This window comes from Onychostruthus taczanowskii, unplaced genomic scaffold (genome assembly GCF_017590055.1).
Source record: "Onychostruthus taczanowskii isolate IOZ18803 unplaced genomic scaffold, ASM1759005v1 scaffold42, whole genome shotgun sequence".
Classification (NCBI taxonomy): Eukaryota; Metazoa; Chordata; class Aves; order Passeriformes; family Passeridae; genus Onychostruthus; species Onychostruthus taczanowskii.
The window spans coordinates 4,858,217-4,871,807 of NW_024501682.1; the positions used below are offsets into that span (position 1 = coordinate 4,858,217).

Consider the following 13,591-nt stretch of genomic DNA (forward strand, 5'->3'; position numbering starts at 1 on the left):
TCAGGGAGATTATTTAAATGAGATAGCATAGGCCCAAACAAGTCAGAATTTGGAAGTTGCCATTCAACAAGCACCATTCACACAGGCACTCTGCGTCCATCAGCATGTGCTTGTGTAATTAGAAAAATTTTTGACCATGCATACAACTAAAAAGAAGACCAAAGCTTTCTGGTTAGCCTGCTTCTTTAACTTTACAATGTCAGGCCTTGAAACATTAACTGCTGTTTTTATTTCAGTTTATTTTTAGAATAAGTTGAAAAACACTGAGAATTTAAAAGAACCAAAATATTAAGATTTGATGAAAACTTTCCTGTACTGCAAATGGCTCATTCCTTTTAAAAAAACCAAAACGCTCTGATCTCAAGTTCTATATTAGGTGTCAAACTGTCTCCCAAAGTGATAAAAGTGACCCAGTTCATAGATGTATATAACTTCTGATTTCCGTCAAAGGCAGACCATTATATAAACCTAAGCAGGACTATTTTCAGCACAGAATTGAAAATAGGTGTACTGATTTCCAAAACCTAATGTTTATGGTGCAACAAACAGCACTTTCTTCTGAATATACTCTAAATAATTTATCTGAAGTTTCATAGAGAAGATTTTTTTTTGGCTCTTTAGATTGCACCAAAATAGTCAGATATATGGCTGCAATATAGTGCTGTATGAAGTAATGACGTGTGCTGAAATGCAGTAATTTAATAACCAGAATATTTGGTAACAGATTTCATTGCAAAATTAGCAGAATTTTATGAGTAATTCTTAAATAAATTGAAGTGGGAAAACTAAGAGCCAGCCTTACTGAGGATGTTCAGCATCTTTATGCTGAAAGTGAAAAAGTACGTGTTGGGACAGAGAAGAATAGACATACATCTCTATTTTAACATCATACAGAAGGTCACAGCAATCTTCACATTTTATTGTCAGAGATTGCCCCCTACAGATCCACCCATAGCTGCATTCACAAAGACACACAATTCAGCAATCCATAGGTGACAATCATGCTGTTAAAAGTTCTTGCTCAAATTACAGAAATTACATCTTCTCCAATCCCTACTGTCATTCAGACACAAACTCTCCTGCTCACTCCCAATCCCCTAGGCCAGTTTTCATTAAGATGTGCTTTGCTGGGTGACATTTCCTTCTGTACAGACTATGAGCATAAACCTCTCGTACAATCAGCATTGAATCGTCAGGAATACAAGGAGAAAAATGGAAAGGTCTCAGGTGTGTGGTGTGGTTCCCTCTCTCTTACCAGTAAATACAGATGTCAACTATAAGGTCTCCAGATTCATGTCATTTCTTTACCATAGTTATTACTGTTTGCAATACAAAGAAAGAGGAAAGGTTGAAGAGTCATTAAATGTGTTAACATGTTATCACATGTTCCTAAAAAGCTGAATTTCAAGTAGTTGCCTAACTTCCAGCAACATCAGAACAATTAAAGTAATTTCCCCCTTAAAATATTTTCAGACATTTAAAACATTACTGCTCAAAGAAGCACAGCACCTACCTTTCGTATTTGGTCTAATGTAAGAAAAGAGATTGAGTTCCACAGGATTCTGTAGGAGGGAGAGAGCAGCAGGTTCTAATCCCAACTGCTTGGCCCTCTGGGCTTTGGTGCCCTTACTCCCAGTTTTATAAGGTGCAGACTTCAAACAAAAAGAATAAAAAAAACCAAAACCAGTTATTAAAAAGCAGCAAAGTATTTCAATCATGCTATGCACTTGACATTATACATTATATTTAGTTATGCAAGATTACTTAAACTAAGGTTGATCTGAAAAAGATTAGAGTACTGACCACATGGTCTAATTCTTCCAAAGTTCTACAATTTAGCAATCCTTTTAAAAGGCAACTAGATAACTTTCCTTCTTTCTTCAACTTCTGTATCATTGTATGTGTCTTCTTTGCAACAGTACTGAAATGCAAGAGATTAATGTTAACAGTAACACTTGACAGTGAATTAAAATGTCTGTTGATTGTGACCTCATCTATTACATGGCTGAAACTCTCTGAAACCCCTGAAAATCATATCTCATGTTAACCTTCCAACAAACCAACTTGATAATCCAGAAGTTTCTAACCATTTTTCTCTCTCTTCAGCTAGTTCTAAACTGTATCAAAATATCCTGTGGTAGTTCTAAGAAAAATCATCAAGTAACACTGATAGTAATTGCTGCTCCACACATTTTTGTAATACTATTGGCCCAAAAGCCAAATAAAAAGTACCTAGAATAAATCCACACTGATGATACAAGATACAATTTACAGATGCAATTCATATCAGTTCTGCAGCATCAGGTACAGGCTACCAGATTTAAATTCCTAGGTCTTCAGTAAGACACATGGAGGCAAACACATGCAGCAGGGGTATTTGGTTATTATTCAATTACTCGTTAAGACAAGAACTCCCCCTTGGAAAGGATCTCTTGGTAGGGGTTAGCAGGGAGTACAAGGAGGACAACACCAAGCTGACAGAATAGCTGACCAGTCTGTTCACTTGCTGTTTCAAGACAGGGTCACTCAAAAGTAAGATGGAATGAAAGCAGTCTCATCCATTGCCACAAGCTTTGCTGGTAATTTCCTTCCTGCAGTGATCTGGGATAGTTTAACCTCATCTTCTGGCACACTCCCATTAAGAAGGGCACTTCACTAGAAGCTTCCCTGATCCAAGCAGGGAGCCAAGGGGTTCTTAGTGATTCTTTTTCTAGGAGTGAAGCTTCCATCTCATCATGCTACATATTTCCAGCAACTATTAACTACTCTCTTAGTACAAGTTTTTCTGTGCAGTTTTAATAAACTGCAAAGAAATTAGAATGTTAGTTTGTCTTTGGCAATTAATAATTCCAGATTTCTTGTTACTTAGAGAAAAAACACCAAACAACAAAAAACCCAGCCTCCCAAAAAAACCTAGCAAAACCCCAGAGAGGTATCAAGAATAATTACCTCAGTTTAAAACTATTTTCTTTCTTAGTTCCCTTACAGCTGCAGTGTGTACAAGAAGGTAAAAGAAGGGACACAAGAGCAGCAGCCAGTTGTTACTCACCTCCCACCCAGATCCCTTCAGGTGCTGTTGACTCACTTACCGTAGCTCTTCCAATGCATGCTGCACTTCTCGCAAGGCGTCGGCCTCCAGGTTATTGATGAGCTCTTTTCGGTACCGAGCAATAAAAGGGATCGTGTTTTCCTCTTGAAAGAGCCAAATTAAGTTTGCACATACCCATGGTTCAACATTTGTTATTTCTGACAAGGCCTGTCAATTGAGAGGAAAAAAACCCAAACACAACAACCAAACACATTTAAGAGAGAAGGTAGATTGCTTTAAACAGCCTCTTATTCAACATCCAAAACCATTCCCAAAGCATTGCACTGGCCAGCAGAGACTACTGTCCTCCCCAAGACAGAATGTCAGGTTCCTCATGCATCCAGCCACCACACCCAGCATTTCAGCAAGACATGCAGCAACCAGTGTTTCCAGATACTTCTAACCACAGTAAAAAATGCAGGAAGCAGTACCTCTTGGGAAAAAGGAAAAAAAAAAAAAAAAACAAGGAAGAAAAAACAAACTGAAATTATAAAACAAAGCAGAAACAGCAGTTTATGCTGTTATGTGTATACAGCATAAACAGTACACAGCAGCGCAGAAAACTTGGAATTTTTTTTTAAAGTCAGCATTGACATACCTCATGGTTCAGCTAAACAAACAAAACCCACAAAGCCAGAGCTGACCCAAATCTCATGCAACCAGGAAACTAGCAACACTACTAACAGTGTCAAGACAAACCAAGCCTTGCAAAGTTAAACATGATTTTGTACAAACTGAGCTTTCTAAAGATATAGGGTATCAATACGGAATCACTGACACCCTATGCAAGCAGCTTATCTCAGTAACATTTTAACCATCATGATCTGTTTGCGCTTCACTACAGTAGTTACCATAGAGGGCTGATACAAAAGCCTTTCAAAAGTTTCATTATGAAGCCTAAAAATATAACAACACCTGCACAACCACATTCACTCCTTTTAGAGCACACAGAAGGATCAAATTCTCCATATGTGTTTCCAGGAATATGTGAGAAAACTCACAAAATTTTACAGCTTTCTTAAGTAGACTGTACTAAGGATGATGAATACAGTATGTCCTATCTATTCCCATTCTATTCATATTAAAATCTTGCATGATCACACTCAGGCTTCCAGCACAAGAGCTATGCTAAAACTGCCTCCACCTGAATGGCTTCAAAGTTAAAATCCTACAAAAACAAAGATATCTCCCTTCTTGTCACTGTTGTACAAGGAACGCAAATCTCCTTCCTGATAGAATGATAAATTGATAAACATTCTCAAATGGGTCTCTGGAACTAAGTGATCCACACTGACTAAATATTAAGTTGTAAAACTGCACACAAACATCCCAAATCTGTCAGCATGCCTTCCCGTGGGAATTTCAGTTGTGTACATCCACCAAAAACCCCACGTGCTCATGCAGGAGAACCATGCAAACTGTTACAGGCAAGCTCTGTTCGAAGGACATCCAAAGTCATAGATATTAGAATGATGTAAAAGTTTAAAGTTTTAACAGTTACCAACCAACATCTATATTTATACACGTTTTATGACAACCTAAGTAGAGGTTAAATGACAACTTCAGAGAACTGAAATTGTATGTTAAGATTGTAAGTGCTAATTATGCAGGATATAATTTCATTGGTACCTCAGAAAAGGAAAAAAATCTCATACCTGTACAATATCCCAGTTCATTTCAAATTCTTCTTTTATTTTCTTGCCTCCCAGATTTTTAACTGGCTTTCCTTCAGGACATGCATTCAACTTAATCTTTTTAGAGGGCGGTTCATCAAATGCAAACTCTTCCTCGCAGTTCTCTTGTTTCACTACAGGAACACTTGTTGAGGGTTTTTCATCACTCACTAAACTCTTTTGGTTTTTCCCTTGGAATGAATTGATTTTCATTTTCTTAGGCACTTCTGGTGTTTGATTTAAACCTTTTGGTTTAGAGCCTGCATTTTCTTCCTTAGGTTTTAGAAGCTGCATTTTATTATCTTCTACAGGTGCAATAGGCAAGGATGCATCCTGCCAAAAAGACATTAAAACCATATTAAGCACTGACTGTTACAAAGTGGTTCAACATTTCATTTAAACTCTAAAAAGATTTGCTACCACAGGTCATCTTCCCAAGCAATGTCTCTGGCAGCAAAATGCCAAGCCAGAAATCAAGTAACCTGAAATATATCATGCATGGAGGAAACAATACAAACACACAGAGCAGACCTCTGATTTAGATCAAATAAAATTATCCTGCAAATAATTTAATAGGACCTTCCTTCAGAAGACACTGAGCTACAATCTTTGCCTCCATTCGCGTCAACAAAACAGGGAACAGCAGGGAAGCACTTCTGAGGCGTTAGGTTCCCAGCATGGGAACTGGAACTGAGATCTGGTCTGCCAAGATGCAGTTTAACCTAGGACAAGCCTCACCTTTTTTACTGACTTGCTGTAGAGATCATCCTCAGAAATCAGAAGGACTGCCTTTTGTCATGATGTGATCTCAGAAGTTAATAGTTGACAGAAGTATCTAATTTTCAATATAATGCCATTCTATATTAATTATAATAAAACTGCAATCCTTACTGGGTTGAACAGCCATGCAAGGAAAGGTAAGCACAGGCTGCCTTTTCTTTTGTGGTACCCAGTGAAAAGGTAGAAGACAACAAAAGTGCAATACCAAAACCAGAGCTAGTACAGAAAGAACAGAGGCATTTATTCATTTACATTGTTGAAAGATATCCAAGGAAAATCACATCCTATTATCACTGGCCAAAATTTTCAAGGAGGACTCTCAGCTCATGGACAAATGCCACAAAACAAAGCCACTTTTATCCAACATACTGAACATTCACAGGAACAATCGAATTGTATCAGCTGATGAGACTCAGGCAACCAAATGAACCAGAGTCAGAAAAACTGTTCACATTACTCCCAGGAACAGTACCTAAATGTCTCTTGCTTACAGATACTCACCATTTCCTCTTTTATTGCTACCTTTTTGACCATTTTCCTGACCACAGTTGACTGTGGAGCAGCAGCTTTTTTAGTTTCTGCCTCAGTTGTCTTTGGCAAACGAGGTCTCCTGGCAATTTTTCTTTTTGGCTCCCATTCCTCCTCTTCCTCCTCTGATTCAGAGGTCCTGAAAAACAAATGAATCAACAATGTCGTTTATGAGAAGAATAATAAAAATACATAACCAAGCTAGTCTTGAGTGGTTTTTGGCATGAAAAAAAGTGAACAGGAAAAATCAACAGAAAGGTAGAGAGACTCAACAGATACAGGTCTTTCACACTGCTGCAGAGCTAATGGCTTAAACAATCAACCAACTTTTAAGATGTATACACATTGTACACATGAATCTTTGGACAACTGGTGACTCATTTTAACCATATCTTCATCATAATGAAGAAGCCTAAGCAATTTGCATTTTATAATTGAAGTTTTGTGCACGAAAACTTTTTCATCAACTTCTCAGAAACTGAACATTGTTCTTATCCAATTGCTTATGCTTAGCATAAACCTTTAAAAAATCCTAAGGAAAAAAAGATCTTACGAATTAAGAAATGAAGGTAGATCTTCTGATGTAGGGGCTTTGGCTACACATTTCACCCTCCTTGGCAGAGATGACATCTGAAACAGAGGAAAGAAGAGAGAAACATAACATTTGGTTGAAGCTGCATTCTCTTCAGCTCACTGTCAAATATGCCCTAATAATGTCTTCAGCAATCATAAAAGTTTCCTCTAGAGCAAGTTTGGTTTTCTCAGTATCCAAGAATTTAGGCCACAGCAGCACATATTCAACAATCTTTTCAACTAGGCAAACAAACCAGCACCATAACCTCTCAAACTACTTTTCTCTTCACATGGAGGTAATTATTTGGCCTGTATGTAAAGTTGTTCTAGCAAAAAGGGCACTGGTTCTCTCATTTTATTGGATGTCACGTATAGTATGCCAGTCTTTCCTCCATCCATCTAAAAAGCATAGCAAACTAAATTGAAATCTAGTAAAGTGAGCTCGCGTGTGGTTTTGATAGGACAGGACAAGGTAATTGTCCATTTTAAGCTAGACTTTTACATTTAAAGACTCATTGTGCATACAAGCAACACATAGAGCTATTATTTTTAATTAGCTGCTCCTTGGAATATAGAAAGTGCATAAAACAACTGCCAAAAGTAAAAAAAAATGAGGCACACACTTTCTCCTGACCCAAGATCCATAACTACAATAGCTGTATTTAAGTTAAACACTTAAAGAAATTTTGTGATTGGGCCCATGAATTTCAATAATCATATTTAGCAGTCTTAGTTAAAAAATGTTAGGGATCCTCAACATTTTATCTGCCAGAAAATCAAAGTTAAAAAAACTTAAAAAGCAAAAAACTCTTGCAATTTATTTCAATTATTACAAAATTCAGAAGCATATTCTACCTATATCTGGTACAATTTCATGGTTCTTCATATTTTTATACCTTGACCTTTGATTCAGCCTTACCACTGCAATGGGAACCTTAAAGTTCCATGTTTGCACAATACATACCAGATAAGCATTTTCCCAAGTGCCATTTAACTCAAGGGCAAAACGCCCTTTAATCCAACTTCACTCTGGCCTCTGTTCAAGCACTAGAACACACTTGTTATTAATGGCTTTCAGAAGTTTTCCTTGTAAAGCAGCACACAAATTTAGGTGACAATTTTCAGCACTGCAGTCGAAGAAGCAGTATTGAGGGTCACATCAAAAAGCACCATTGGCTCACTTGCAAAACACCTTCTTGGAGCTACAGTCTTGGTCAGTAACAGCATTTCTGTCTGTTCCATAATGTGACTGGCTGGAATGCACATTTACCACAGAAAAACACAGATCTCCAAACAACATCACAAATATTACTCACCTTATCAGCTTCCCAGGTGCCTTTTCACTGTCAGTTCTGAGACAACTCCAAACTCATCCAGCCACTCTGCCTCTCCGGGTTCCTTTGCTCTTTATACCTGAACAGCCATTATCACAATTTTGAATTATTTACTCACATCACTTCAGAGTCATGAAAAGAATGCTTCCATTTTTATATCATACTACAGTGTGTGAATGGGAGATATAAAACATATATAAACACCAAGATTTCCAAATTTAGGTAACATCCAAGCCAGATTGATCCCTGATCCACTCTTCTGAAGGCACTGGGATACTTAATGCTTCTTTTCAGCTAATCCAACTAGCTGGGTATTCCAGGAAAGTGATCAGTTTTTAAACACTCTAACCAGCTTCTTCATGGGCAGCCATTAAGATCACTGCAAGTAAGAAGGAAAAAACCAATATACATGGTCTCTCACCTGAGGTCAGCATTGCCCCTACTGAGCAACACCACTCTAAACATCCCTGTCAGTTTGGAACACTCAGCATATACCATGAAAGTTCTGGAGCCTACCCAGAAGTCCAGGTAGAAGGAAAACCTCATCTGGAAGGTCCTTTTTTCTACTAATATTTCCCCCCTCTAGTGGCTGAGGGTCTCAAAATATCTCAACATTTGTGTCATTACTTTAAGTAACATTATGGCGAGAGTAATGCTCGCTTTTTAAAGTTAAAATTAATTCCTGACATCCAGTACTGGTGACCTATCTAACTCTCCATATCTGCAGAAGAATAGGAGATGAGCTCCTTAGTAATTCTCCATGAACAGTCAAGCTGTGGTCAGAAGTCAAAATTGAGTTCTACAGCTGAAAACAAAAGCCAATACCAAAAAAACATACGTAAGATAAATATCTAGCATGGGGTATCCCAAACAAAAAAAAAAACAAAAACAACCCCAAAAAACAAAACAAAACAAAACAAAAAACAAAAAAAAAGAAAAAAAAAAACCAACAACAACAAAAAAAATCATATTTCCACTGCAAGGTAGGGCTAAATTATAACCACCTCCCCTTTTCATAATGAATACAACAAACTAACTGTGCTTTCTATTGCAGAAAAGAATCTTATAGCTACTACATATATACTTTTTGTTTACAGAAGATAATTTTTAATTGGAACCCACAAAAGCACTTCTTGTTTAATTTCAAATTGCCAGACAGCTGTCTGCTAAATTTTCCTCCTGATCCGCCTGTGCTGGGGTGTGCAAACACCTACATTTAATGACTAAGAAAAACAGACCTTCTGTGATTCACTGCAGAGGGGGAGGCAGGGAAGAGGATGAAAAAGAAACAAGTCTAAATGCCACTAATGATGAGAGATAACTAATACAGAAAAGCTTGGAGATAGTCCCTGAAGTAAGGCAGGAAGACTCAAGAAACAGGCAAAGGCAAACACTGTTAAGTCCACATGGGGCATCTAGAACACTGACTGCAGCACTGACCATAAGCTACTGCCAGCTCCATGCTCCACTTCTGTGGGGATACAGTCCCCCAAATCACCTACCTCAAGTGTTGAGGGAACTGGGAACAGTTTTATGCACCCTCCCACAGAATGCTGGGATCAAACCAGTGCGAAGTTGGCCACTTATCTCCTATTATATTTTCCAGATAGACTAGCCTCAGTGGGAAAACTGCCTTTAACACTTCCTTCTCTGTCAGCTCTAGTTAACCATATTCCAGTATTCCATATTCCAGTGAGACTTGGTTTCTACCCTGAGGAAAGAAATGATAGTCCCTTCCAAATCCAGAAGAATCCCACAGCTGTGGAAGAGCCAATTACCCAACTGAAAAATTAAGAGTAACCTATTTATATCAGTCAGGTATAAATAGGTATTCCTTCCTGTATCTGTATTCAGTTTTGATACATCTTATCACAGATGTATCACAGATGTTCACAGCGCTTGGTGTTTCCTTATCAGCTGAAGGAAGTAAACACACAGTATTCAGAATTGTGCACAAGTTATCCAGTCATTCTGGATAACTTTTTAGGATTTCACCAGCTTGACAATTGTCATATTCAAATTCAACATGCTCTGCTCCAGCAGCTCTTCTCATACTTGAAGCTAGTAAACTTCTGGCCAGTAACCATCAGCTAATACATCTTTTCTTATTTTATGTACACTGTCAGCAATCTTTTAATTTCTGACAATGCTGCTCTTCAAGAAAAACAATTCTTACTCATCTCACCAACAACATTTTACTTCCATGGCAGGCAACATGAGCTGGGCCCTGGAAACCTTGGCCTTGCCCACATACCTAAGCTCCTGACTGCTGTTTCATTTCAAATCTGTCAGTGTACAGATTTGTAGATCTTTTGCTTCTGTAAGATAGGCTGAAACCTTAATGCTGAAGGTTTCACACTTCAGCATTAGACTAGACCCTTGATCCTCTGTTCAAGGGAATCAAAACTTGCCTGCTTGTCCATGTCCCAAATGACAGCATGATGCATCATTGCTTGAAACACACTCTTCCATCACTAAAGCCTGGCTTCTCTAGAAAACTCAGCAGTTATAGCATGTTCTTCAAAAGTACTTTCCAGGTAAAAATTAAAGAAATTCACAGACCTATTATGCTGTCCAGTGAAGAAGAGCTGAAACAATTTAAATCATTGCTATTGTAGATAAATATATCTGCTAGGCCCACTCTCCAAATAGTTTGGCATCAGTTTTCTTACCAGTTATTTTGTTCTCACCACTTCTATCCTCTGCATCCAAGGCACAGCTCCACACCACAATTTGGATGGCTGCAAATAGTACACTTCTCCCTGCCTGTCAGCTACTCATTAAAATAAGGCTACTGAAGTTCGGGGTCAGGCCACACAAGGAATAAAGACGGAGCAAGTAGCTCTCATCCTTTACTGTGCAGAATCTTACTATGGGTATGCACAAAACACACAGCAAGAAAACAATAATTTCTCTGGTCTCTCTCCCCAAACAGGCCTAGGCCGCACACAGAATACAAGTAGATTGAGGTTTTAAAGACCTTATTACATTAAGGAGCAATCCAATTCTCATTTAGAGACTGCTATTCTCTTCAATCTCCCTATTCATGCAAAGGCACAGCCCATTAGAAATAAATTTCTTCTGATGTGAATCCCAGTGGCACAAGAAACCGCTTGCAGAAAGAGAAGTTTAATAACAGTTTAAAAGTAATTAGTTTAAAAAATTCTCACTCCCCACCACCATTTGCCCAACTCCCCCAACTAGCACACACCTCTTTTAAAACTCCATCAGTAGAGCAATGATTTTCAGATTCAAAAATAGCCCTAATAGATTTTTCTACCTGAAGGCACAGGATAAAAAAAAACAAAAACAAAAACCAAAAAAACAAACAAACAAAAAAAACCAAGAAAAACCCAAACAACCCAAAATACCACGACCGTCACAAATACACTTGGAAATTAATTTCATTTCAGTAACTGCAACAAGCCCAGCAGAAAAGCACACAGAAACTTCTGAATCCCTTTTCTAGCTAATCCAAAGCAACACATTGCTTACAAGCAGGGATCCCTCTATGCATGAAGCTCCTCAAACTTTGCTCTACAGCCTTTGCTTTTCTGTCACAAATAACCCAGCAAGAATAATAGCATTTTACAGTTTAGCTACTTCTGAAGTCTAACAATATTAGCATTTATATCATGAAGCATCTGGAGCAGGACAAAAAGAGCACTATATGAATCCCATATGACAAGGGAATTTTGGACCATTGTTAGTAGAAGCAAAATGGCCACTTCAGTAATTATAAGGAGAGTCCCAACAGGTTGATTTTGCTTGTCATTTTAAGACACCTTCACTGCAATAACATTCTAAGGCAAAGAAATATCAAAATGTGAGTATACAGCCAGCAGCAAGGGGGAAAGATGGCATGGAAATCTTTCTGTCTCTCCAGTATTTTATCCTACAGAGATATGTCAGCTGAGTCGTACTTCCAAATATAAATCCAACTTACTGTAATCCTCTTGAGATTAAAACCTTGGAGAACTCCCAGACACTTTTGCTCAGAGAAGCTAGTGCAGATTTCCAAGGACTCTTCCTGTACAAAGCCAGTCAGGCCTGCCTGAGGAAGGAGTTGCAGACACAATTTAGGATCCTCCAGCACTAACTGGAAAATTACAACCACAAAGAAACAGAGACATACAGGGCACACACATACACCAAAACAGCCCTCAAAGCTAATCAGAGAAGAAAAGGTGTCAGAACCAGTAACACCACCTACTGGATTTACTTACAGAAGTACCATCAAAAAAGCAAAGCACAAAAATTGTGCCCCTAGAAGGTGCACTCTATCTGCCTATTCCTGTAATGAAGGGTACCACTGAGGAAAAGGAACAACCGTGTTATGCTGCAACATAATGAATCAGAAGTAAATGAATCAGAAGTAAATGAGTCAGAAGCATGCCCAAGAAAGGGAGGACACAAACACTTTTCATGCATTTTCCTCAATCCACTGCTCTCAAACCACCTATGAAGACATTATCCAAAATCAGGGGATATTGTTTCTGATGCAGCAACAGATGGTTACATCATGTGCAGTTATTCCTTTTCTCCAGTCCACCAAACCAGCCCCACAGAAACGCATCCATCCTGGTTCATTAAACGGGATGTCTTCACTCCCAAAAGGATATAGAAAACACACGTCTCTTCTGCATGGCTACAGCCCCAGCAGAGTTTATCACACCAGAATACTCATTTTGGAGGCTTGGAGGGAGCAGGGAGTTGAGAGCAAAGCAGTGTTTGTTGCTTGGTGACTCACTACCACCCCAAATCACTGCCTGTCGGCCCAGAAATGAGACCGTGATGAAAATACACTTTACGTACTCCGAAGCCCTATTCTCTCCCGGGCGACGCCGATTTCTTCAGGTATGTTGATAGCGTTCAACAGAAAAGGCTAACAGAGCTAAATGTCACCCCCACCGCCTGGGAAGGGCATCAGCTCCGTGGGAGATCCACGGGAATGTGCCACCTCCCAATCGCCTTCCTGTCCCTTCCAGCTGTCCCGTTCCAGCCTAGCCAGGGGTGCCCGCCCGCATCCGCGGTCCTCTCACCCCCTCGCAGGGGTCGGGCAGTTCTCTCCCCGGGCAGAGGGGGTGGGAATGGAGAGATAAGAACAGCCTCGTTTCGCCCTGAACAACAGAGACAAGAGCGAGCCCTTCGCTTGCCGGGCGCCGCGGCGTGGCACGGAGGGCGGCGTGGCACGGAGGGCGCCGGGGCCACCACGGCGCCGCTGCCCGCCCTGCTTCACCCCCAGCCCGGTCCCAGCGACGGAGGGGCGGGCGGCTCCCCCAGTCGTTACCCCCTGCTGCCGCCGCCCGCCGCGTTTGAAAGGGCCGCCGGTGCGGCAATGGCGGACTCGCCCGCCCGACGCGCCGCGGGGCGGAGCAGGAAGCGGGGGCCGCGCAGCGCCGCAGGAAGCGCGGCCGGGCCGGAGCGGGGCGGCCACCGCTCCCCGTACCGCCCCTCGTACCGCCCTTCGTCCCGCCTCCCGTACCGCCCTTCTTGCTGCCCCTCACACTGCCCCCCAACACCGCCTCACACTGCTCCTCACACCGCCTCTCTCGCTGTCACTCACACCGCCTCTCACACCACACCTCTTGCTGTCCCTCACACTGGCCCTCATA

General features: G+C 40.3%; 1 protein-coding gene across 2 annotated transcripts in view; it reads right to left on the reverse strand.

Annotated features, from left to right (window-relative positions):
• SRBD1 (S1 RNA binding domain 1) overlaps window positions 1-13,320 on the reverse strand; it is a 124,722-nt gene extending 111,402 nt beyond the window's left edge. Inside the window, exons 1-9 of one of the 2 annotated variants that reach the window (XM_041413639.1) lie at window positions 13,267-13,320; window positions 11,923-12,030; window positions 7,959-8,055; window positions 6,623-6,699; window positions 6,043-6,208; window positions 4,744-5,094; window positions 3,090-3,256; window positions 1,804-1,921; window positions 1,514-1,652 (exon numbers count right to left, since the gene is read on the reverse strand). In XM_041413639.1, coding sequence (XP_041269573.1) covers window positions 1,514-1,652; window positions 1,804-1,921; window positions 3,090-3,256; window positions 4,744-5,094; window positions 6,043-6,208; window positions 6,623-6,699 — 1,018 coding nt within the window. In that variant the 5' untranslated portion in view covers window positions 7,959-8,055; window positions 11,923-12,030; window positions 13,267-13,320. Of the gene's footprint in view, window positions 1-1,513; window positions 1,653-1,803; window positions 1,922-3,089; window positions 3,257-4,743; window positions 5,095-6,042; window positions 6,209-6,622; window positions 6,700-7,958; window positions 8,056-11,922; window positions 12,031-12,791; window positions 12,926-13,266 lie in introns of those variants that run through there. The other variant, XM_041413638.1, reaches the window with a different exon arrangement.
• Window positions 13,321-13,591: the final 271 nt, after the last annotated feature.